This window comes from Rhinolophus hipposideros (assembly GCF_964194185.1).
Source record: "Rhinolophus hipposideros genome assembly, chromosome: 2".
NCBI classification, from domain to species: Eukaryota; Metazoa; Chordata; class Mammalia; order Chiroptera; family Rhinolophidae; genus Rhinolophus; species Rhinolophus hipposideros.
This window is the reverse complement of record NC_138048.1, coordinates 37,223,677-37,251,538: the sequence shown is the minus strand read 5'-3', so window position 1 is coordinate 37,251,538 and position 27,862 is coordinate 37,223,677. Positions and strand designations below refer to the sequence as shown.

General features: G+C 34.6%; 1 protein-coding gene across 8 annotated transcripts in view; it reads right to left on the bottom strand.

Annotated features, from left to right (window-relative positions):
* Positions 1-27,862, bottom strand: part of DZIP3 (DAZ interacting zinc finger protein 3) — a 93,675-nt gene that overhangs the window by 38,414 nt on the left and 27,399 nt on the right. For 5 of the 8 annotated variants that reach the window (XR_013994614.1, XM_081068382.1, XM_081068385.1 and 2 more), the window contains exons 6-15: positions 27,342-27,422; positions 25,944-26,068; positions 23,002-23,116; positions 17,536-17,655; positions 16,214-16,315; positions 14,597-14,689; positions 13,689-13,741; positions 5,361-5,437; positions 3,083-3,700; positions 949-981 (exon numbers count right to left, since the gene is read on the bottom strand). Coding sequence is in view for 7 of the 8 variants with exons in the window: in XM_081068382.1 (XP_080924508.1) it covers positions 949-981; positions 3,083-3,700; positions 5,361-5,437; positions 13,689-13,741; positions 14,597-14,689; positions 16,214-16,315; positions 17,536-17,655; positions 23,002-23,116; positions 25,944-26,068; positions 27,342-27,422 (1,417 nt within the window). In the remaining variant the exon portion in view is untranslated. The remainder of the gene's footprint in view (positions 1-948; positions 982-3,082; positions 3,701-5,360; positions 5,438-13,688; positions 13,742-14,596; positions 14,690-16,213; positions 16,316-17,535; positions 17,656-23,001; positions 23,117-25,943; positions 26,069-27,341; positions 27,423-27,862) is intronic. The other 3 variants (XM_081068386.1, XM_081068388.1, XM_081068387.1) reach the window with 3 other exon arrangements.

Sequence of the window (27,862 nt, the reverse complement as noted above, 5' to 3'; positions counted from 1 at the left end):
AGGTGTGTGTATATATATATATATATATATATATATATATATATATATATATACACACACATACTAGGCTGGAACCAATCAGTATGAACCCAAATGCTAAGATAGTTTCCTGTTATCTTAAATAAACTCTACATATTAATATTCTAGAACTTGAGTTGACTCAAATACTAAGTTTTTGAGTATCCTGACATTGACCCTATTAATATACTGCATCTAGAATTATTTTAATGCATAAATCTAAACATATCTAAGAGAAAGCTACAAGGTCTATATTTTTCCTTTTTCCTTCTTTTTCATAACCAAAGGTTTTGAAAAGGTGTCAATCCCTTATTATATGACACCACACTTCTGGGACACCGCACTCCTTGATATAGCCCTAGAAATTCAATCTCAAAACTTATGAATTTCATCTGACTGGTCACAGATGGTCCAAATAAAATGCACAGTCTTATTAAGTATCATTTTACTACAAACAAAACCCATGGTGTTGTTTGCTTAAACAAATTTCAATTGCACAATATGAATTACATTTAAAACAAAAGCACCAAAATGGACATTTAAATTAGCAACTCGCCACCCGGCAAATAAGTATATAGCTTTAACAGTTGATAGCTAACCAGATAAAAGCTACATAAGCTAAATAGTAGCATATATGAGCAGGTGGAGCCAGCAGGTAGGCCTTTTTGCCTGTTGAAGTATCCTGTGTGCTAAAAAGTTAAAACACCACGCTTGGGTAAACCCTGGGGCACATGCATTGACACCAAGGCAGAGTAAAAACGCTCATAGTAGGTTCAGCTGACCAGCAGTAATTTGACCAGATGATTTTCCAAACTCATAACAATTGCAATTTATCAGATAGTTTATCTGACCAAGTAAGACTCTTATAGGAATCCCTTAGCTATCCCAAACTGAAATGTCATTTAGGCATTTTGTTTCTAACATACTTACGTTGACTGCCGGTTATTGACTGTAGAGCAATTCCTATGATACATAAAGAAAACATTTAGATGTGTAAGTGCAAATGCAACCAACAAATGTCTGACTGGGACGAGCCACGAAAAGCCAGATTTTTACACTGCACCATGTAATTTTATAACTAACTGTAAAAATAATCAGCTTCACTCATTAATCCAGTATAAATAGGCATGATTTTAGATTTTAACATAAAGGTTATAAACCCATGATTAGACAAAGAAATATTTTTGATTATTCTTAACAGATAATGCCTGGAATACAAGCACTTTAAACCAAGCAGTGAATTCCTATGATTTATAAAGTCTAAAGTCCTGAAGTATTTAACAGCCAATTATGAACTTCCATTGAAAGTTTGAGCCTTTTTTAGAAATATGAATTATCCTGATCAGCACTCCCTTCTCCTTGCCCAGCAACATTATATCAGGCTCTAGAGATTCAATGGTGAAGACAAAAAGATAACCTTTATAGAGATTTAGTGGGGCAATGGGTATTAATCAAATAATCAGATACACAAATGAAAACTGCAACTGTAATAACTACATGGAAAGAGATACAAAATGCTAGAAAAGCCTCTATTTAGGGACTTGACCCGTGAGCTCTTCAAACTACCTGAATGGGAACTGCTTGAAATGCCTTGAATTTATTTAGTGCTCAACACACTTTCCCAAATACTACATTTATTCTCAGGGGTTTTTGTTATTTAAAATCTTAATAGAGTGAATGTGAAAAAAGCTTGTAAGTTTATAAGGGTTCATGCCTGACTTTCTTATTTTATCAAACTTGGCATTCTCTTTTATGCTCAAAGAAAACTCTTCATCGTTAAGCAAGAAAACACAGTGGTATCCCAGAGCCTTAGTAAAATGAATGGGATATGGGCCTAGCAATCATCTCTGAAGAAAATATGGGCCAGTGCAACTATTACTAGAAACTTGGGACATTGTACGTTTAAAGAGCATCAGTGTGGTCATCAGTTGCTCACTAAGTAGGACGACTACTAGCAGTAACTTGGGATCAGGAAAAGTCAACCAGAACAGCACAAGGGTTTCCGTCATGCTGACATGCCTTCAGCTCCACTTTCCACAACGACAGCTGAGGAACTATCCTGTAATGTGGGAGAGGAGGCCTGAAGTCTTTTCCATATCATCAATCCAGTGCCTGGGAATGGCCACTGCTCACTTTAGATACTTGCATAAATGCTTTCTAATTTTTAAAGCCACCCATGGCCGCTGGATAGCTGCCGAACATTTAAATATCAAGATTCTGTGACAAGGAAGAGAAACATACACTCATGGTATCTAAAGGGGTATCCTTGAAACACAGTACCAGCATTTCATGGTTTTAGGTATCCTTAATTTTACAGAAGTGATAAACTCCTCTACTTAAAAATCTTCAACAATTCTTTTCTGAAAATACAAACTCAACATGGTAAGAGAAATCTTCTTGAATGTATTCTCTCTATGAATGTTCCCCTATTTTAATATCTTTAAGGTCTACTACTTTAATCTACTTTAAGGCCAAATTTTTTAGTTCCCTGCATTGTATTTTTGTTTCTATACCTTTGTTCTTGTTTCCTTCTGAAACATTCTTCTCCATCTTCTTCACTTGGCTAACTTTTACACATGATTTAGGAATTCCTTAAATATTATATACTCCAGAAAGTTTGTTTTGGATTCTCTTAGGCTAGGATTGGACACGGTATTCTGGAACATCTCTACCACTACAGTGTTATAAGACCTAGCTGGACAATCAGCTCTAATGCATCTTTTAGAGCAAACATTAATATAAGACCAATATTATATTATATCATATCATATCATATCATATCATATCATATCATATCATATCATATATTAAAGACCCGGTCTTACATTAGAGGTAAAATAAGACCAGGTTTTATATTAATTTTTGCTCCAAAAGACGCATTAGAGTTGATGGTCCGACTAGGTCTTATTTTCGGGGAAACACAGTATAATTTCTATTAGCTTATTGATGAGCCTATTCTTCTAAGAATGAGAGCTCTTCGAGTCTCCTGCCCTTAGCACTGTGTCTGACACATAGCAGACACTCAGTGAAGGTTTACTGGCTTAAGTAAATAATTACTTTGTACCTTGTTGATAGCAGGATAACATCCTCTGGATGATTTCAGGTACTGGTATGCCTAGGTAGATAGACAGCTGATGGTAATCAAGGGAGATATTCTCAATGGGATTCTCCTTCACTTTGTCAATATCCTCTTGCTTCATACCAAGGCGCAGAAGAGTATCTGAAACTTTTTTCCAAATTGAATTGAATTGTGATTCAGTGAGACCATTCATCAAAATCTCACTAAGGAGGATATCTCTGTATTTGCACAGCCTCAGGATGTCAGCAGATTTAGACAGATCAGAAGATGGTGGTTCCATATTCCAGCCTTTTTTGGGTGCAGGGAATACATTCAAATGTTTTATGAGGGCTAATAGGAGGTATAAGTCAAACTGTTTGGACTGTGGTAGCTCCTTGTTTGGGGGATAAAGCAGATGCCATGCTCCACCCAAAGGGTGATTAGTCCAAAGATGGTTGTAGTAGGGTTCCAGAACATTCTTGTGAATAAGAAGCTCTTTTTTCAAAAGAGGGGGTGGCAGAGCCTCATCAAATATTTGCCGGACAATGTCAGTACCAGAAATAATAATTATATGAAGCAGATGATAAAAATAATTATAATCAAGTTTGAAGACAGGCATTTCATCTGAAAATGAATTTTGAGAAGTCAAAACATTCCACATTAATGCCCTTGTTCTATATGGTCTCCCATATTACATCCTAAGCCCCTGTAGGGACTGCCCCAAAAGAATAAAGTACAGTAAAGTGCTTTGTCACAACCAGTGCTAAATAAGCATGCTGCTATCTGTCTAGCTGTCAAAAAATCCAAACAAAAACAATATGTTCACAAGCAAAAATAATCACAAAGACTAATCACCACAGAAGCCTTTCAACCCAGGGTTTTGTTCAAGTAAATGAGCTTTGGCAACCAAATGGTACAAACGTTTTAGGCCTTCAATTCTGAAGATTGTTAAGAATGGTAACTACCAGTGTTTAATTATACTTTACTTAGGCAATTATATTTTATCTTAATCATCACTACCCAACAGAACTTTCTGTGATGAAAATGTTTTAGACTGGCACTGTTCGCTAGCCATTGAGCATTGGAAATGCTGTGTGTCTGACAAAGGAACTGAGTTTGAAATTTTACCTAATTTTGATTTAAATTTAAATAGCCACATATTACTAATGGCTACCATAATAGACAACACAGAGCTATATCAAGGAACATAAAGTGATCTAATGCCTTGCTACACAAAGTGTAGGCTATGGATCAGCAGCATGAGCACCCACATGGAAGCCTGTAAGAACAGAAGAACCCCAGACCCTACCCCGGAGCTACTGAATTAGTGTCTACATTTTAACAAAATCACCAGATGATTTAAATACATATTAAAGTTTGCGACACTCTTATCTAATGAACCTTATGTCTTACCTTCTCAAAAAATAAATTAGTGATTTAAGTGACTATTTCATCATGAAATGGTATAGGCATGAGACTGAACTGTTGGTATTTTTCTGGTTTAGTAGCACTTCCAAAGGAGGGAAGTAGACTGAGATATATTAGAAAGTAGTAAGAGCGTGGTATATGATGACATTTGTTGTATGAATATAAAAATATGTGTTAATCATAAGATTCAGCTTTATTATTTTATCCTTCATGATTCTGTGTTTCAAGATAATTTTAAATTAATAGTCTTGCTTGATATACTTGACATACACTGTGGAGGCAAGCAAGATTACAAAGCAAATGACACAGGGAGTTTTCCCTGGGTTGCCAAACAAGGAGCTGGCTGGGATCAGGGACATCCATTCACCCCAGCAATAAGGACTGCCACCAAACTATTCTTCCATAGGACCAGAAGCCCTTACGGTTTCCAAATGCTGAGCAGCTGGCATTTACTAGCACATTCCTAAACAGCTGGCACCTATGTTTAAACTACTTTGCCTTGAGCCCTAAATGTGCATTCCTCCCATTTTGCTCTATTAACAGGGAATGCAAGAAACGGAGGAGGGATTGGCAGGGAATATCCGGTCTAGCCCGACCTCATTGTGAAGTCACAGCTATGCAATAGACCTAGCAAACCTATCTCTACATGATGCCAAGGTAATGTGAGACCCATTCTCTGCTGATTTTTCTGTCCATGAGTTCCAGCCTATACCAAGTGATGCTTGCTAGTGTAACCCTAAGCCCAGTGAATGAAAAACACAAATAAACACATGGTTGTTAATGGCATGACCCTTTATAGTGTAAGTCAAACATTTTAACACACTTTTCAATAGCAGGCATAAATATAAAATAGTACCTTTTGTACTAAATTTTAAACTCATCTTCGGTCTTATATCAGTATCAGTTATTTTCAGAGACATCAGTTTTTTATAACTGCAAGTGGAAAAAAATTGTTACAGTTAATACCAAAGTCAGTCAAAATTTCTGGTATCAGCATGGCTAAATAAGTGTGCATTTTCTTTTCCTCCTCCCTCTGGAAATAATTTAAAAGCAAAAGAGAAAAATGAATGAACAAACAAAACATAGCAATGATGACAATTCCACACTGTCATTTTCATTGGAATTAAGAGGCAAGTAGAATTGCTAGAATTCATACAAAAAAACACAAAACAAAACAAAAACCCCACACACGCAAGCAGCAAAAAAGAAATCTCTGTATGGTTAAAAAAACACAAAAAACAGCAAAATCGGAACTTCTCCCAGGGCGTTCCCCCACCACAGAACCTTCTTGCTACAGCTATTCCATAAAAATGCAACTAATGTAATGACAAGTGATTTTTAAAAAAGAGAGAAAGAAAGAAACTGGCATAACATCAATACAAGTAATTAGAAAACTATTCAGGGAATAAGTAGCAAAATTTGTTAAATACACTAAACAATAGGTAAATGTTGCTGTAAACTTGCTGCTTGAAAAAACTTGCTGCTTGGATTTGAAATGAACTCTCCCACAGAAAACAAAACAAAATAAAACAAAAATTTGGACAAGAACACTAGAATGTAAGTTTAATGAGGACAGATTTTTTTGGCGATTGTTATTTAACTGATTTTATCTCCAGTGCCATCATAACACTGTCAACCCCATTGGAAACATTTTAAACTCTAACAATATCTAATCTAATAACAAGTATCTAATAACAAGATACTGAATAAAAGGAATTCTTCTATACTGTTGGTGGGAGTGTAAACTGGTAAAACCACTGTGGAAAACAGTTCAACAAAATCTAATAAAGCTGAAGATATGCATAGGTGGCCTAGTCATTCTACTCCTAGGTATATATTCTGGTAAATTTTCTGTACATAAACCCCTGCAGATGTGTACAAGGATGTTCATCATAGTACTGTTGTTACAGCCTAAATTTGGAATTAACCCATATATCTACCAAAAGTAGAATAATTAAAGTAGTATAGTCATACAATAAAATTATAGCAATGAAATGAAAAACAATAGTGAATGTAACTTTTTAAATATATATATAAAGTTCAAAACAAAAAAATGAAACTATACTTACAAGTAACAATATATTATGGGATTTATAAAACGTAGAAGTAAAACGTTACAATAATAGCACAAAAGATGGGAAGAAATGGAAATATATTACTGTACACTATATGTGATGTAGTATATTATTTGAAAATAGATTCTGCAAGTTAAAATTAGATATAAGTCCTAGGGCAAACACACACACACACACACACACACACACACACACAAACACACACACACACACAAAAAAAAAAACAACCCAGAACTGGTTGGGAAAACAGACAGCAACCAGGAAGATGGTAAATTTAAATCCAACCATATCAAGAATTACTACACATTTAAATGGAATAAATACCCCAATTTAAAGACAGACATTGTTAAGTTGAATATAAAAAAAGCAAGACCTATGCTGTCTATAATAAACTCTATATACAAAGACATATATTGATTGAAGTAAATGGATGCAGAAAAATATACACCACAAATACTAATCAAAAGAAAACTATAATAGCTATATGAACATCAGACAAAAAAAAAAGGATTAAAAAAGGGATACTATCAAGGATAATAAGGGATGTTACATAAGGATAAATGAGTCAAATCATCAAGAAAAAACAACAGTAATCCTACATATCTATGTAGAATCTAGTAAACAAGCTTCAAAATATACAAATAGACAAAAAACATAAAATATTGATATTGGACTTCAACATCTCCCTCTTAGCGACTGACAGAGTAAACAGATAATCAGTATTGATATAGAATACTGAAAAACTAATAAACCAACTTGTTGAATGTATAGAATACTCCCCTAAACAAAAGTAGAACACAGATTCTTTTCAAATGCACGAGACGTACATCAAAATAAACATTATTATGGGCCATAAAACAAATCTTCACAAATTTTAAGACTGTAATGCTAGAAAATATGTTATGTGACCACAAGGCAATTAAACTAGGGTTTTTATCTAGAAAGATTGTTGAAATATCCCTAATATTTCACAATTAAACAACACACACACACACACACACACACACACACACACACATCAGAAAACAATTCTAATTGAAAAAGTTTAAAAAAACATACATATCAAAATGTATGAAGAAACACAGCAAAAGCAGTCCATAAAGGGAAATCAGCTGGTAAAGAAGGACGGTCTCAAATCAATCATGAAACTTTAATCTCAAAAAAATAGAAATAAGAAGAGCAAACTGAACCCAAAGCAAGCAGAAACAAACATATAACAAAGGTAAGAACAGAAATCAATAAAGTAAAAACAGAAAAATAATAGAGAAAATCAATGAAATAAAAAACTAATTCTTTAAAAAAGGCAACAAAATTATTAAACCTCTAAATGATCAATAAAAAAAGAAAAAAAGACATAAATTGCCAACATCAGGAATGAAAAAAGTGACATTACTACAGAATCTACAGACATTAAAGGGATCATATGGAATATTATGAATAACTTTATGCCAATAAATATAACTTGGATGAAACTGACAAATTCCTTGAAAAATACAAACCACTAAAGCTCAAGACAAAATAATCTTAATAGCCATATATACAGAGGGTGCCAAAAAAATGTAACACATTTTAAGAATGGAAAAAACTGTATTAAAATGACGCTGATGGTAACCACTTTGAGCACCTCTTGTAATTGCAGAAGTCAAAAGTGACTTGTATTTATCTTTTGTTATCGGTATATATTGAGTATTACAATTGTAATACAGTGTTTTCCTTTCTTAAAATGTGCATATATTCTTTGGTGCCTTCTTTATTTTAAAGAAATTTAATTAGTACTTTTTAATTAGTACTTAAACCCACAACACAAATTCTAGTTCCAAATGGCTTCTCTGATGAATGTTTAAAACATTTATAAAAGAGACAGGACCAATTCTCAGCAACTCTTTGACCAAACAGAAGTGGAAACATTTTCAAACTCATTTTAGGAGGACAGCATTACCCCGATACCAAACCCAGAGAAAGACAGTACCAGAAGAAAAGTGCGAATCAATTTCCCTAAGGAACATAGGGCAGAAATCTTTTAAACATATTAGAAAATTGAATTCAGTGATAAAGATTCTCTCCTTGACCAAACTCTAGTCAGGCTCCTCTGAGCTCTTTGTCACGTAGGCCCCACACTTGTTCATGCCCTCAAGAGCTCAAATTTAGCAAGAATCACCCAAGCCAGCAACCTCATCTAATAGCAGAGGACAGCCAACAGCCTACCCGATTGCGAAGTGCAGCCTGTAGCCCTACCTGATCTCAGAGCACAGCCTGAGACCCCATTTGACCAGGAAGCCTGGCTTATGCCCCACCTGAATATGAAAGCTAGCAGTGGTACCATCGGTCAGGGAGGCCCCATTTGACCAGAAGCAATTGCGGACTATGGCCTGTAGCCCTGCCCAATCACAGAATCCAACCAGTGCCAATGCTCTGTCAAGGATCAAAGTCTGTGAACCTGCCTCACCAGAGGTGATTGCAGAGCATAACTGGTGGCCCTACCTAACTGTGGAACATAGTCACCAGCCCCACCTGACCATGGTGCCCACCCAGCAGCCCCTTGAATATGGAGCCCAGCCAATGCCCCATCCAACCATAAAGCCCAGCCAGTAGGACCCCACCCTCATCCAACCATAAAGCCTAGCCAGTAGGACCCCACATAAAGCGTAGACTGTGGCTTCACATAACTAAAGAATGCAATAGGAAGTTCCACCTGTCCATAGACAGTACCAGCTAACTCATCCAGTACCCCAAGCTGAGCTGACTGGTGAAGGTCTTTCCCTGCCAAAACAAACCTGTAAAGTTTGCAAGAAGACACCATACACTCAAATGTGCAGATACCAATGAATGGATACAAAAATCATGAAGAACCAAGTAGCACAACACCACCAAAAGAAACTAAAAGACCTCCAATAAGTTACCCTAAAGAAATGGAGATATGAACTATCTAACAAAGAATTTAGAACAACCCTCTTAAAGAAGTTCAGTGAACTACAAGAACACACAGACAACTAAATGAAATTGGGAAAACAATGCAGAACAAAATAAGTTCAACAAAGAAATAGAAATCATTAAAAACAAAATCAAAAAAACCCAGAAATCCTAGTGCTGAAGAATCACTGACTAAAATGAAGAATTCAACAGAAAGCTTCAATAATAAACTCAACCAGAATTCAAAGGCAGATCATTTGAAATTACCTAGTCAGAGGAGCAAAAAGAACAAAGAATGAAAAAGAGTGAAGAAAACTCACAGACTTACGGGACAACAACAAAAGAAACAATATATGCATATGGGAATCCCAGAAAGAGAAGAAAAAGAGAAAGGGACAGAACGGCTATTTAAAAAAATAAAGTCCCTTTACAAAACTAGGGGAGAGAAATGAACATCCAGATTCATGAAGCTCAAAGGACCGCAGAAAAAGACTACATCGAGGCACATTATAATTAAATTGACAAAAGACAAAGACAGAATTTTGAAAACAGCATGAGAAAAGCAGCATTACTTTTACATTGGACTTGGCAACAGTTTTTTGGATTTGACACCAAAAGCACAAGCAACAAAAGCAAAAATAAACAAGTAGGACTACATCAAACTAATGATACACCACCATATGCAAAATAACCCAAAATGGATTATAAATCTAAATGTAAAACCTGAAACTATAAAAATTGCTAGAGAAAATACAGGAGAAAAATCTTTGTGATTTTTGACTTAGATACATTTTCTTAAATAGAATACAAAAAGCATAAAACATAAAACAAACAACTGATAAGTTAGACTACTAAAATTAATAATTTCTGCTTTTTGACAGATATGTGTTACAAAATAAAAAGACAAGTCACAGACTGGGATAAAATATTTTTAAAATATATATTAGATAAAGAATTTGTATCCAGAATATATAAAGATACTTTTCAACTCAAATATAAGACTAACAATCCAATGAAAACAATGAAAAATATTTAAACAGATAATTCACCAAAGAAGATATACAGGTAGCACATAAAAACATGAAAAGATATTCAACTACATTAGTCATATAGCAAGTGCAAATTAAAACCATAATAAGATACCATTACAAATCTATTAACACGGATGAAATTTTTTAAATTGACAATACCAAGTGCTGGAGAGGATGCAGAGAAACTAGAATTCTCCTATACTGCTGGCAAGAATGATAAAATGCACAGCTATTTTGCGAACAGTTTGGCAGTCTTCTATTAAATACATACCATATAATTCAGAAATCCTGCTTCTAGGAATTTATCCAAAAGAAATAAAAGCATATGCTTCACAAAGAGTAATACATGACTATTTATAGCAGCTTTATTTATAATGGCCAAAAAACCAGAAACAACTCAAGTGTCATCAGCTGTTGAATGAATAAATAAGTTATGGTACACCTATATAATGGAAGACTACTCAGCAACAAACAAAAATGAACTACTACAACATGGATGGATCTCAAAGGCATTATACTAAGCGAAAAACTCCAGATACAAAAGGCTTTCCTATTATAATATACAGCACAATCAAGGGAAAGCATCAGGAATTTTTGAGGATTATCAGGACAAAAATCCTATCAGCGGTTACCAGGGTTTGGAGGTTGGGGGAGAGGAATGACTACGAAAATTGTTTTGGAGGAACCTTTTGGGATAATGGAAATATTCTGCATCTTGATCATAGTAGTAGTTACCCAACTGTTACACAAAGAAATTCATTTAAATGTACATTTTTAAAGAGTGAATTTTAGTGTATATAAACTATAGCTTGAAAAACCTGACCTCTAAAAAACTTCAGCATCTAAAAATGCATTTATAATTAGTACATTTATAAAGAATAGTAAGGAAATGGTTCCTGCGAAGGTCAGGATAACAGTTACCTAGGGAGAAGAGAAGTTGTGGGAGAGTAGAGGCAAAATTCTATTTGTTGACTTGGGTGGGGCCACAAAAGTTTTCTCTATAATTATTTACTAAATTCTGCATTTATATATTGTGAGCTTTTGTTTATGTATGTTTTAAAAATAATAAAGCATTTTAAAGTATAAAAAAATAATCAAACATTTTGTCATTCATTCATAAAACCCCATGAAGTAGCTCTTCCACTTTTGGTAATAAGATCCAGTTACCAGAGGAATCTCCCACAGAAAACAATTACAAAACTTAGGAAACTTAGGAAAAGCAATTCCCTGAAGGGACTGGAGTGTGTAAGGAACAAACCCACTCTGACGGGGTGGTTACACGCTCAGAGGAAAGGACTATATAAAATAAGGTTGCAAATTCATCAATATTAGAGCTTTTAGCCTGGGGCTAAGTATAGCCTGGTGGAAAACAAAGGTCTCCGTGGATGAAGGAACTAGAAAATTGATGCCAGGTAACCATGGTTTCTGAAGAGAGGTGGGGAATTCCACAAGGGAAAGAGTCAGAAGAGATGCCCAAATTCTTTCTAGCCCAATCTCTGGCTGACTGCTGAACCACACATATGTAGAATAGACTCAAAGCAGCTCAGCTAAGGCAAAAGATCTGAATTGAGACAGGAACCACACCACCCGAAAAGAGCTCACAATTCATATCTAACCAAGTTAACTGCCTGTCAAAACAAAAGTAACATACCCATTGCAGAACAATGGAATTCATAACCTCTACATCTGTCCTGTATTTATTCAGTACCTACTATATACCAGGTATTATGCCATGTACTGGGATTATAGTAGGAAGCAAAATGAAGTTCTTGCTCTCAGAGAGGTTATAGTTAAATGAAGATAGCCAAAAAATATAATAAAACATAGTAAATGTTTTTGTTTTTGTTTTTTTAATTAACGTTCATTGGGGTGACAATTGTTAGTAAAGTAAATGTTTAAAAGAGAAGAAGTAGAGGGAATACATGATAGAAACACCTAATCTAATGTAAGGAATGCTTTCCAGAAGCTTTAACCCGACAAAGCCAAAGGAGTAGAACAGTCTAGGCCAAGACCTGGGGGTAAAATGGACAGCACAATTAAGAACTAGAACAAAGAAGCCTAGCGTGGCTGGTGCATATATCGTAAGAAAAGAGTGACAAGAGATGACACTAGTGAGGTTAGCAGGGACAGAAATGCCTTTAGAGCCAAGTTAGGAGTCTGAACACAAGAGTAATAAGAAGCCTCTGAAAGATTTTCAAGCAGAAAGTGATATATTTCAATCTTCATTTTAGAAAAGTGATCTTGATGGCTATGTAAACAACAAACTGGAGAAAGATATGGTTAGGGACAGAAAGACCAGTTTAGGAGCTGTTTCAGAATTCCAAGTGAGAAATAATAACGTCATTTACTTTAGTGGATGTGCAGAGGCAAAAGTAAAGAGACATTTACAGTGTATTTAAAAAGTCGAATTGAGCGGGTTTAAAAAATGTTAACAGAGCAGTGCTGGGAAGAAAGATTGTAAGTCCAGTTGCAGACTTGCTGAACTATAGATCTTTTTGAAAAATAAAAGTAGAGATATTCAGCATGCAGGTAGATACATGTAGATTTTAGTGGTGAGATCGATGCTAAAGTTAAAGATTTGGCTTTCATTAGCTTCTAAGGGAAACCTAATGCCTTAGATATCGGTGCAATGTCCCTGGTAGATTGAAAAATGGTAGGCATTCATACTTTAAACAGAAGAAAAGAGAATTGATGGGTTAGGAGAAATTTTTATAATGAAATTTCTAATTTCAATAGCAACACTCTACACCTCTGTGAATTCCCAGCTTATACTATATATTTTTCTGCAATAAAGTTTTGTCATCTAAAAAACAGGATATTCAGATAAGCTCAGAGGCCTGAGTCAGTTTTCAAAGTTAGGAAAAAGTTTTTATATCGTAACTTAATTTGAATAACTTTAACAAAAATATGTTTGATTTTCAGGAAAAGATTATTTTCACACTTAGAGGAAAAGTATTAACATAATTTCTCCTTTCCCGCTTTAGAATTTAAATGTTACAAAATGGAAAGAGAGAACGGGAGTTAAATGTCGATTAAATACAATTTTTTCACACAAAATAATACCTTTAAATTTAATGGTGCTCCAACAAATGACAAAAACACAGAAGAAGCAACTGAAAAATATATACATGCTCAGTAAAAAAGGAGAATATTTTATTTCAAGCTTACCTTGCTCCTAAATTTTCAATGGTTATATATTCATCCTTTCTCACAACTTCAAACTGCAAGTGATGGAAAAAAAATAGCCCTAAAGCAGTTGAATTTTCAAAATTCTTTAATGTTACTTCTTAGCCTTAATGTTTGTAAAAACACAATGAGAATGAAGCTATATATAAAATATAAAATGAATAAAACAGAAGTAACAAAGAGAGCCATAAACAATCCTAATCAAGCAACAAACTAGAATTGATCTTAAAAAGTTCTACTTTACATCACTGTAGGATGCCAAATCTGAAATACAAAGAGTGCAACTAAAGATAAAGAAAGAAATAACATATATTTCTATTTATAATTTTGGTCTATTTCCTTAATGGAAATTCAACAAGCCATTCATTAATTGAAAAAATGGATACCATTTGAGTGCATTTTATGTAACAGACACTATATGTGATTTCTATAGATACTTTCATAGGAAAATACTTACAGACTAAAAAAGGTTCAGAAATTCCAAAAGTATTTTTAACCTTCACTGGCATAGAATTAGATTATCATCCTTGGTTCATGACAGATTTTTCTCCTTGGTAGAGCTATGGACTGCTTTGTCTGTTTCTCTCTCTCTCTCTCTCTCTCTCTCTCTCTCTCTCTCTCTCTCTCTCTCTCTCTCTCTGCATGTGGGTGTGCATATGCGCACACGCACCTGCAAGCGCTCGCTAACGCGTCTTTATTTTTTTTAATTTTCCTATTCTTAAGGACTACTTAAATACTATTTTGGAGAAATCAAAGCAATAGAAAGGTCAGAGTTTAGTCACCATCAAGGAGAATTAGGCTAGAATACTATTATGATTCCTAAATGTGTTTGAAGTTGAAAATACCATTCCAGTGAAAGAAAGCAAGAAAAATAAGAAAAAGATACTCACCAAGATTTTAACAATCCCAGGTACATCACACTGTAGCATCCTTACCATGTCACCTGTACAGCCTTCCTTCAAACATTTTTTCCCACTAAAACTCTAAAGTTATCAATAAAAAAAACAACAAAAAAAATCATAAGAAAAAATAATACAAACCAAAAATAGAAAAAGATTACTGATGTGCAAATCTGATGATATTTAAATAAAGTTAGAAGCAGAGATTACTAGATGGCAAAATAAAAGATGTAAATAAACATTTGAGAGTTAGCTGTTCAAAGACAGTCCATCTCATGCATCAATGAATTTCCTATTTAAAATGCATGATCGCACTTTTCTCTCTCATCATTTCTATTTCAAAATCTCCACATAGTTATATTACAACCTGACATGTGGTCGTTGTCCACAGGGAAAGACGCTTCAAGTAAAATGTTCTACTTAAGTAAGCATAAAAAGGAATACTGAATTTCTGTCAGATACATGAAGATCCCAGGGAAAAGGAAAGAATAAAAATGTTAAGTCCTTTTTCTGGTTCTGACTTTATTTCCTCTTGTTAAATTCCTTAGTTTTCTTTTACTTCTCTTTCTAAAGTTGAGCAATATTGATTACAATCAAAGAAAGTAAAAAGTACACAGTGCTTAAACAAGTGAATAATAATCTTTACACATGATTTTCACAGTGTAAAACAATGCAAGTTCATCTGTTTTATCTGTTAATCCTCATAACAACCTTATGAAGTAGATATTACTACCCTCACTTAGAAAAATAAGTCTCAGAGCAGTTAAATTGCCAGCCTAATGTAAAAAAAAGTAGTAAGTGGTTTAATGTGGACCTGAACCCAGATTTCCCAACTCCATATACAATGGCTCGACTACACCACACACAATTGCTTTATTAGGGTTTTTGGTTTGTACAATGTAAACACTCAAGAACCAAACACTCTAGGCCCAACTTATGGTCATTAGCTTACGGAAAAGTAATTAATATAGAATTGGGTTTTGGATTTTTAATTTAATTTTAGTGGCAAAGAATTCAATTTAGCAGTATGACATTAGGAAAATATAAATAATTACAGATAGATTTTTGAAGACTATAAAATTTGTCATTGTTCTCTACCCTAAAAACAGAAACTGATAATTGTCATTTCCGTTAGTTTATTTAGCAATTCTAATCTTGGTGTGAATATATGCAATAATAATTCTATTTTTTTTTAATTTCTATAAGAGTTTTTTAGACACAAACTGACAACATATAGCAGGAAGCAAGTTCTCAAATGCTCCCAGAGAATAACAGTTTTGCAGCTTCTTTTATGCATTTGAAATGAAGGCCACTGTTTCTATTCTTAAGAGTATAAACTTCTGTAAGGAAAGGAACAAGTTGACAGAAACCACTAAGCAAGGTAACTAGTAGAGTATCCCCTACACAGATCTGTTTAATAACTGGTGATGATGAACAAGACATACTGAAGGGGAAAGCATCAAAGAGAATAGGGAACGAAAAATGGAAGGAGAAAAACAGAAGAGGAAGGATGTGGGCAGAAGAAATGAAGGGGAAAGAGGAAAAGAGAGAAAAGGATAGAGGAAGAAATGCTGTAGTAAAGTTTTGAAGGAAAAACAAATAAAATACCTGATCATTTTCACCTGGGTATTTTAAATTCTTGAACTTTTTCCAACAAATTTTATGGAAATAAACACAGCAGCTTTTACTGCACATTAACTGAAAAAATCCCTGGAAAAGAGTGAAAGTAAGCTGTTGACATGGAAATAGGAATTCCTGTCAATAGAGAAAACACCACCTTAAGTCACTTTTCATGTTTCTTGTCCTTCCCAGTGTGCCCTCCCTGGAAACTACAGCTCTGCCTCCTTTAAATAGTTAGACTGCTTAGATGACAAAAATCGAAATTTTGTGGCCAGGACTTTGTGCTGCTACATACTGTCTGTGTGATTCAAACCCTGATGCCTCCCTGGGAAACCATAACCATTATCACCATGTCACCTAAACCGAGTCTGAACTTGCCCCACCCTAAGCACTGTACTTCACCAGCCCCACTGCCCAAATCCTGATTTACCCTAATGAATATATGTTGGCTTTCTTCTCCTCCCCACCTACCCCATTTACTGTACACATCATGCCTTTCTTTTTTTATTTTCCCATTATAACAGTCATTTTTTATTTGTAATCCAGATATACAATGTATTCTTTCAGTCTTTCCGAGTTTTCCTTTTTACAAAAACAAAAAGTCACATAAAAACCTTCCTCACTGTCATTCCCACAGATGGATGGTTTTCAGGCAGCTCTCTCCCCTCCCCCATATAGCTACATGCTTTGTTCCAGGATGTCCATTCCTTTCAATTGAGAGTTCCATTATCTTCAAGAGGTGGTGTCAGAGTTGCCCTGATAGTCACATCTCATCCCATCGTGTGATTTCCCACAGTCTTACTCTGATAGGCCCAGTGAAAACAAGACTTGAAGTATTCTGTTGAATTTCTTCAAATCAAGGCTAGTTATATTTTTCTTCCCCAAGGCCCATAGAAGAGACAATGATCACTTACTTAGTAACATAATTCTTGAGGAGTGACAACTTTTCCCCTTAGTAAGGTGCATTTTAAATAAATATAAAATAACATTTCTAACTATAAAGAATATTTTAGATAATTTCCACTGTATGATGGCAAAGATATGAAGTATAACTTCAGAGACATGCAAATATTACAAAAACCTTAGCAAAACAAATTCAATCTTTTATTGACTCACAGAATATAAATAATTTCAGCTCACTATAATTCTAAGTTCTCAGAGATACTCAATTTCTCAACAGCATTACCACTATAATTAAACTAAGAACTCTTTTTAAACACTATGTTGATGCATGACAACATGATTTTTATCTAAGTTTAATTGTACAATTAAGTTTTAAAAAATACTCAGTTAATTGATAATTCTAGTACCTTATAATTGGTGTTCTTTAAAATGTCAGCTTCACAAGATCGCTCACAATCCAGATAACTGCAAATGCTCTGCTTCATTATATTACTTTCAGTTGTCTTGATAAAATCATTAAGAAGATCCTAGATTTCAAAAATAAAAATAAATCTCATGAATTAGTAATAAGACTACAACACTTCCAATATTTTGTTTAATGTACTTTTAAGTAATACTCGTACATCAAGACTCATACATCAATACTCATACATCATACTACTTTTTGAAGGCATTGTGTGTGTGTGTTTTTTTAAATAGTAATAGAATGTATTTCTGTCGTTCAAAGTAAACAACATATAGGAAGGCCCTAAAACAGAAATACTGGATTTCTTATTGAATATAAACATGGAGAAGGAAAAAAGTCTTATGTTTGAAGCTATACCTCACTTCACAATCCTAACTTAATGCAGAGCACCTGGCATGTTCCTATCAAGAATTACCTATATACAGAGAGATAAGAAATCACTAGGAGCCCGGGAGAGTCTTTGCTAGAACTGGCTTCCAAGACCCCATGTTGGCAGTGGAACTACTGCACTGGGGCAATATGCCATTCACTGTCACAATGAGAAAAAGTAGAGTACAGAAACAGGCTTCCAATGCTTAGAGTTACAATTTGGAATGCAATTTCCTGAATTTTAAAATGCTGATTAAACATAGGTGAAACACATTAGAGAGTTTAAGTCAAAAACCTGATCCTCAAACCAGGTTCGTAATACTTACCCCTCAGAGAGGTAGTTTTATAAGATTTCAAATATTAATAGTATTACTTCTGACACACTGATGGTGTACAACATGACAGATAAACTTCTATAGAATATTTTATGAATCTAGTCACCATAACATTCTTTCAGTGGCACTCAGAATTTTAAATTGATCCAATATCAAGATAATAAAGAAAGGAAAAGCATTCAATGACCTATCAGTATGAAGGTAGTATATCCTGTCAGGATAGCCAACAGCCAAGTGGAGATGCCAAAAACAAAAGAGTAGGACTCGTAGTGTGTATTTAGCTACCGCAGTTTCACAGATCTCAGACTTAGTAGTTCACCACTGATCTACTGCGTCTCCTACCAAACCTGTTCCTTATCTCCTGTCCCCAATCTTAAGCATTCATTCATTCAACAAATATTTACTGAGTGACTTGTGGGCCAGGGCTTTATAAATGTTAAGGGATATTAAGGATATGGCAGTGAACTTAACAGGCTAATACTTAGCCCTCGTGGGAGTTACATCAGTCTCATCTACCACTATCTATTCAGCTTTAGGCCAAAAATCTTGAAGTCATCCATTGCATAATGGATTCTGTAACTCTTCACATATAATAAATCAGCAACTACTGAGTGTTCTTCCAACATACATTGCAAAATTTTCCATTTCTATCTCCATTGCTACCCTAGGCCTTCCCTAGTTTACCGACTTTCACAGCGACCTAATTGGTCCGCCCTGTTCCTTGACTGCTCCAAAGCACTACACAGAAGCAAAAGATCATTATCATTTCCTTGCTTAAAAGCCTTCAAAGGCTTCCCACTGTACCTAATACAAAATCCAGAACCCTTCCTAGGACTGACTGCAAGGTGTGCAGACCCTGCAGAATCTGAATCCACTAATATATCTAGCTATTTCTGATCCATCTCTTCAAATTCATCTCTAGTCTCACTCACTATAAAATTCACATAGTTTTATTTTTCCAGTTCTTCAGACTTGCTCTTCAAAACATAAAAGGACCTTTTCACACTCTATTCCATTTATCTAGATTCCAACTTAAATATCACGTCCCAGAGAGGATTTTCCTAACCACTACACACACAGACACACACACATTTAGGCATATATACAAATAGAGAAATATGGATATATGTAGGTTTATGAGTGTATTTGTGTGTTCTCTATTTTCTCTATCCTAGCCCCTTGTTTTTCTTTAGAACACTAACTCCAACTGGTAACTATTTTATTAGTTTTCTAACTTTCTTAACTCCTTCCTTACCCTAAATACAGAAACTATTTGAAGTCCTAAATTCTATAATGCATGTTTTATTATAGTTTGATTATATCATCCCATTGTTTAAAAATCTTCAGGGATTACACATTAACCTCAAGAATGAACCTGAGTCCTTTATGTGGCTTATAAGGCCTTCCATGATCTGGCTAACATTTACCTCTAAATACTATCCATTCTTGAAAAAAGAACAGGATGTTTTTTAAAAAAATAAAGAAACATTCACAACAACAACAACAACAACAAAACTGTTGGTAGATAATAGCTAAAATCATCATTAAAATTAAAAATTCAAAAGAAAGATAGGAACAAGGATAATGATAAAAATAATAACTATATGAAAGGACATTGCTCTACCAGTGTGCCAGCATCTCTAGGGGTACTATTTTCCCTGCTCAGGGTGAGTTCGTTTAAGGAGACACATGAGGATAGAAGCATTTTGGGCAGAGCAAGCCGCTGGTGATATTCACCTGGAATTCCTCAGTGTCGGATAAAGGGGAACAGGATAGCCCTTTAGGTTCCCTAAAAAACACTAATCACAATGTCTGGGAAGTAAGACGTTTGGAAGGCTGACAGGCACAGGCACCAATCGTAACAGACTGAGAATATACTGGCCTAGAGCCAAAGTAGGATCATAGCAGAAGTTTGCTCTATCAGACATCAGGTATTTATTGGATTTTAGGGACATATGGGGTAAAGAGGGCTGGCAGACAGTCCAGGGCAGCTGGAATGCTGGCTGCATACTCAAGAAACTGCTCGTGGAAGCAACTATGTTAGAAACGAAATAGAAATATTTTAACATTATAATAGCACTAATGTGTACCGGCTGAACATCAGCCCTATGCAGAAAGACAAAGCTGAGAAAATCTCCTACAAAGTAGAACACAAAGACAAAAAGTAAAAAAATAGAGAAACAAAGAAAATCAGAGATTCCGTCCATGATGTCAAGCATCCTAATAATAAACATTTGAGAAAGAAAACAGAAAATGAAACCATCAAATAAATAAATCGCGAAAATGTTCCAAAACCATAAATAAATAAATAAATAAGTCCAGAATACCAAGGATACACAGAATATCCTAAAAACTCCCAGAAAGAAAAAAGATAAAACAGATTACCAGCAAATGACTGAGAATCAGAATGACATCAGATTTCTCAGAAGTATAACTGATAGCTAGAAGATAGCGGAAACAGTTTTTAAAATGAAGAAAAATGATTTCCAACTTACAATTCTACACCCAGGCAAGATATAAATACACAAAGGATAAATTACTTTGAGATTTGCAACATCTCAAAAAATTTACCTCCCAAGCAAGCACCCTTCTCTAGGAAGCTGCTGGAGGGGTTTCACCATCAAAACAAGGAAGTAAGGCAGAAAGAGGAAAGCCTGAAATCCAAGAAACAGAGAATTCTACAGAGGAAAGATATTTCCAGGAATAACAGGAAAGCCTAAGATCCATAAAAGCTTACAGCTATTAATTAGTAAGACAGGAGAAGGGAAATATGTGTGTGAAGGGGATATATAAGACAGCTACTAAACCCTCATTTCCACAATGGGAAGTCAAAAGATAATATCCAAAATGGTGAGATTTTTAAAATAGCAGTCCATTTTTTCAAAAAATATAGGTAAATATCAAAGAAAAATGCCTACAGAATAGGGAGAAGTTGCCTCTACTTAAGAACTACAATTAGAGATGATGGAATACAGATTGTTAATTTTTAAGCCTTTTAATATTATTTGAGTCCAACTGCATACATGTATTACTTTGCATGAAATATAAATTCACTGAAAAAGTTTGGATAATGAAGAAAAATTATTTGAAAGGAGGAAAAAGAGAAAAACACCAAGACCGAGGCAAGGACTGCTTTAAATAAGTACAGAAAATCAGTATTTTAAAAAAACATATAAAATTATTACTTTATTAAGTCAAAGTTAAAGTCATATGGTTATCCTGACAAATGCCAAAAATTGTCTGCTTATTTTATTGATTACTGAGATAGGCATATTAAAATAATCCACTGTGATTGGGAGTTTTCTATTTCTCCTTTTAGTTCTATCATGTCTGTCCCATCTATTTTGAGCCTATATTATTAGGTATATACAAATTTTGAATTGCTATAGCTTCCTAGAAAATTGAATTTTGGGGGCAGGCCCAGTGGCTCAGGTGGTTAGAGCTCCATGCTCCTAAATCCGAAGGCTGCCGGTTCGATTCCCACATGGGCCAGTGGGCTCTCAACCACAAGGTTGCCAGTTCAACTCCTCGAGTCTCGCAAGGGATGGTGGGCAGTGTCCCCTGTAACTAAGATTGAACACGGCACCTTGAGCTGAGCTGCCACTGAGCTCCCAGATGGCTCAGTTGATTTGAGCGCATCCTCTCAACCATAAGGTTGCCAGTTCGACGGCACCCTCCACAAATAAGATTGAAAGGACAACTTGACTTGGGAAAAAGTCCTGGAAGTACACACTGTTCCCCAATAAAGTCCTATACCCTTTCCCCAATAAAAAAAAAATCTTAAAAAAAAGAAAATTGAATTTTGTATTTTTATGAAACATCTCTCTTTATTTTGAGGAATGTATTTGGCCTTAAAGTCAGCTAAAATATAAGGATGTAGAAAGGTTTAAAGTAAAAGCTAACCAATAAAACCAATCACTAACCAATAAAAACCTAGTGTAGCTAATTTTCATATTTAAAAAAATTTTATGTGACCAAAATGACTTATCAAATGGGTAAAAATTATCCGAAATGTAAAGAGTATCCAGAGGGTGTGAAAAAATGGAAACGCTCATACTCTTTCTTAAGAATCTAAACTGGTACAAACTTTCTAAGAGGAAATATGGAGATATATATCAACAACTTTACAAGTGTGTGAATACTATTCCACCTTTAGAAATTTATCCTAAGGGAATGATGTAAGAAATACACAAAGATCATTTTACATAATAATGAAAAATTGGAATGTTTAAGGTAAATTAAATGTCAATAGCAGGGTGTGTGTCTGGACAGGCATAAATGAAAACACTAACAATGGTATGGACAAATTTGAATTTTATCTTTGGGAATTTTTATATTTTTCAAGTTTTATGAGGTAAGCATTTAGTACTTTTAAAATTTATATCAACAACAAAATAATGGTAAATATAATTGGAAAAAAAGAAGTTAACTATTACATTTAGCTTTATCCATGTGAAGTACTGGACTAGTAATCTTGTTATTTGGAAATGCCAACACAGCCACCTCACGCCTCTCTACTTGTTGAGTCATACTGCTATTCTGCACTAGGTAATAGAATCAAAGTTGTTTCTTATCTAAAACACTAATTTCCAATTAAAGAATGTGCTTGCTATAAAATACGACATCGTTAACATAAACTGCACTTTATCAAAGATGATTCTGATTAGTCACAGATGAAATGTTATTTTTAAATAATTCCTTACTTTAAAAGTTGTAGGTAAATCTTCATCTTCTGTAGGATCTATGTCAAACCAATGATCATTTGTGTCTCCTATTTCTTGTATGCTTTTATGAAATTCTAGTAGTCCTCCATTATATCTGTAAGGCATTTTAATTAAATAAGGTTAGTTTGAACGTGACTCTGTAACTTGATAGGTTACAAATAAGGCAACAAGTAACCCATTTCTTTGTGACAGGTAGAGTGGTGATAACCTCTGGCATGCTACAGAAATACAAATACTAGGACTCTCACCTGTGGTAAGTTGGGATGGAATACAGGTGGAAGGGGAGACACTAGATTATGTAATAGCTCAAGCTTGAACAATATGAGGGCCATGGTAACTAAAGGGACTGTAGAGTTGGTTGGCTTTTTTTTTTACTGTCTTGGAAGCCTTGAAGAGAATGACAGGCACAGGTTAGCCAACTATTGACTCAGGACACACTGTGAAAGACAGAGGCCTGTATGGCAGCATTTAAAGAGACCATCATCTTCTGTAGCCATAAAGATAATCTGTATTAAAAAATCAGGCCCAGATTTAATCACAAGTTGCAACAAACCATAAAAGAGATTGAATGCACAGCCCGGACAGAATCACTACTGTCAGCTCTGGACACTCCATGAAAGCTAAAAGGCCTCCATGGTGACATATAAAGAATCCTCACCAACTCTAAACATAAGGACAAACTGCTGAAAATGAGGCCCAGTACTTAATCATAAGCGTATAAAAGCAGCAAAGACCAAAAGCACAGCCTCAACAGGACCATTATGTGAAAATCAGGGCTCTGAAGAAACAAGTAGACTCTGAGATCTGGAATGGGGACATTTAGGTGAATATGCTTAGAAACACTAAATCCCCAAATTTCCCTGAACCCTCTGGCTGGCAAAAATCTCTTCCTTGCTAGAGGAGGGCAGACTCCCTTCACTTAAGGATCATGCAAAAATATCATCTGAGGTGTCTGTGTCAAAAGATGATGCCCTTTCTTCTCAAGATCCCCCCCTCTCCACTCATTGCCTACACACCAATAAATCTAGGATCAGCTAAAAGCAAACTCCAAATGGGAACACAGAGCCCCTGCCCAGGATGAAAAAGCTTATTCACCATAAGAATTACAGAACTTGACTAATATGTACTGGCAGGAACATGACTCTGTAACTAGATAGTTTACAAATAAGGCAACAAGCAACCCTAGTATGTATGGGAGTGGATCTTAAGACTGCTGAACCAGTGGTAGACAGCTGGGTAGAGAAATGTATACTGACAGGGGACAAGTCTTCCATAATTCAAGATTTAATTTCCTAGCAAGGACACCTGAAGCCAGTGCTAACATGCTACTAAGAAGGCCACTTGGACACAGCAATGGCCTATAGTAAGTGAGGTGGAAATTTCTTGGCAGAGTATTAAAAGAAAGCTCAGGGAGGTAAGGATGTTAGAAGGGACTTAGTACGTAAGACCACAGAACCTACCGCTAGACAACGTTCCCTGGAAAGACCCACCCATTAATGCAGTAAGAAATACAGAGTGAAAAGGGCATCGGTGTCTTTGATCAGCTCAGTGGTGGTTGTTCTGTTTAGGTCAGGGATGAAAGTGAAAGACGCCTTATGACTGAGCTTTCTAGTGACAACGATCTGGAAAATGGATTCTCTACAATGCCCATAAGACAAAAAAAAGTAGTTCACATGTCTGAGGAAAGATATGTGAGCAGTGCACACTCTTTATTTTGTCTCAGAGCTATGCAAATTCTCTCCACAATATAGACTAAAGGGATGTTGATCATCCTGACATTCTGCAAGACATCACACTAACCCATTATATTGATGACGTCATGCTACTGAAGAAGGAGTGAGAAGTCTTCTGGATACCCTAGTAAAGAACAAGCATGACAAAGGAGAGAAGATAAAGCAAAGAATCAGGGAATTATCACACAATGATGCTTTTAGGGATCCAATAGTAGGTCCTCACAAAAATTTCCTCCTAAAAATGCAGTAAACCTCAAAAATTTCCACAAGTAATCTTTGCCTAATTCATCCTTCAGGCCTCAGCCAAACATTATTTCCTTAGGAAGACTTCTGATTCCCAAACTAGGCTGGGGCTCCAACAAAGACTTTTCTTATTCATTGTATTTTCCTTCATAACTCTCTATCACATTTCGTAATTGATTATTTTGTATAACTAATTATTTGATTAAGGTCTATAATACTGTCCGTTACATGAGAACAGGAGCTGTCTATTTTGTAAACAATTGTGCCTCCAAATCTAGCACAGTCTCTAGAATATGATAAATGCTTAGCAACTGAAATGAATGAATGTTACAAATGACTAAGTATCTCCATTTAGGGAGTGAACAGGATAGCTAGTCCATATAGGTTCCCCGTACAATTTCGCTAACTATATAATACCCAACACTTCTAAAACTCAGCATTTGGACTCTTTTGATGCTTTATAAGTTCATTTATACTTTAAACACCTATTCCAAGTGGTGGTTATAATATTAATAACTACAACCATCATTTATTTACTAAGAATAGCATTCTTGTGTCCTGGGCACTGCGTTCATCACCTACAACTTCCTTACGAGGTGGGCACTATCAGTTTCATTTTATAAATAACAAAAAAAAAAAGAGATTAAGTTTAGCAACATTAAGTTTCCTTGGCTCATAGATTAGTTCTGAGTAGAAACTGTATTTCAACCAAGGTCTGTCAGACACCAAAGCCTCTGTTCCTGTCTATGCTCTACTGCCTCGACTGGCATGGCCTGTCAAGTCTGATACTTAATGTTCTCAAGTACAGTAAAGAAATTATTATCTCTAAAAATAGGTGAAGAAGAAAAAATTCAGTCCACCACAAGTGTCATTATCCTTGGTATACTTTACAAACTTTATTTCCATTTCACAATGTAAAAAGTGGACATTAATTAAAATCCTTACCTCTTCTGAGCACATCGAAGCAAACCGCGTCCAAAATAAACTAAAGACATAAAGTTTTCACAAATTTCATTTTCCTGGATTACCATTTTCATCACCAGAAATTTATTCTCAGCTTCTATATAATCCTGTAATAACATAAAACTAGGTTTGGCTGATGCAAAAGACATTTTTTTTTCTTTTACAATTATTTTCCAAACTACAGAACTTGGGGCAACTTTGATACTGATCCAGTCATTTATTCACATCTCTAATCCTAGCAGCTCTGTATGTAAATACATAAATAATGTACTCAGTGCTTAAAATATTTATTTACAAAAGAACTTAAGATATTCTTCGACCCATGTTTCAAAGTAAACATTAAAACAACAATTTTATTTTTCTAAAACTGACAAATATTATTAGCCAAAATAAGGGCTTTTCTGATGACTACGGGAGCACGTCTTTATAATTCTTCCTAAGTTTTCTTTCTAATTAGAGCACAAATCTTCCTAATTTTTCAAATAAGTAATAAGTGATTTCTTGACCGCACTTATAATCTCTTTTAGGGAAGCATCATCTGACTATAAGCAACATAGATCTGGAAGTAAAGATCACTTCTAATAAATTCTTTAGTTATCATTAGTAAAACAGGCGTAATAGCTTGGTCACCCTGCGGGGGTGGGGAGGGCGAGAATGTTGCATGGCCTTGTTTAAAAATATTCTCTACTATATCACACTAAAAAAATAATTAGCATTACATGAAATTATTTAAAATGAAAATATTTTCCGTTTGGTGCTTACAAATTCTACTTCACCTAATAAACAAGTCATATTTATATATTTAATTTATAAAACCAAGTAGACAGTATAGATTTGGGAAGATAAAAAAAATAAAAGAAATATCAAGGTTGCAAAAAAACAAAATGAAAAATCATTAAAAAAGAGAATGTTAACTTCAAAAGAATCCTTAGAAGCAACCTAGTTAACTCACAGATTTTACTTTTTGCACTTCACTTTATTCAAAAAGAATTTAAGGTAAAATGCATATTTTACAAAAGGGTTAAGATGAATCCAGAGAGATGAAGCTACACTAGAAAATAGGTTAAAATGTATTGTATACGCTAAACAATTTTCTGTTTTACAAAAATGGCAAGCATTTAAAAGATAAATAAAATAACTAAAGTTATAAGCTAAAATTATATTTCCTCTATCAGTAATTTTAGTTTCACAATCTAGTCGCTGGCAAAATACATTATATACTCTGTATTACAAATTACTCTATATAATAATATGGGACAGAAAAGTCACTAAATGGTTTCAATTTTTAGAGAATTTTCAAAAATCAACATTTTAATTTGTTAAAATGAGGTCAGTATATGTGAAAAGATTTATAATGGGCAAATAACATATGCTACATACCTCTTTCTTTCCTCTTTCAGTGAGTGCTACACCATACAAAAACAGTAATGTCAAATAATAACCCACATTAATCTGATGTGCCTAAAAAGAAAAAATATATTTTAATTGGTTATATAGACTAAGCTATTATACTTTTCAGCTTAGCAAGCTTAAATATCTTAGGCGTATTTAATAATTATTAAAAATAGTACAAATTATCATGCTATCAATCATCGAATAATAACTATAGAGAATGCATTTAGATGTATTTCATAATATGATCCCCAAAGAAGAGGATAGTCAATAATCCTGAAATGAAACATTAGAATTTGAGTAAAGAAAATAAAAGCAAATGTCATCAAGATTTACTATGTTAAACCTTTCAAAAAATTCTCTGTCCTTGTCTCTCATTTTATAATATTTCAGGTATTAAAACACTTCAGGTAATAATTTAATGAACAACCAAGTATCTAACATCCAGCTTAAAAAAATACAATGCTCTCTTACATCAAAGTGTTTTATTGTCCATGTGTGGGTTTTGT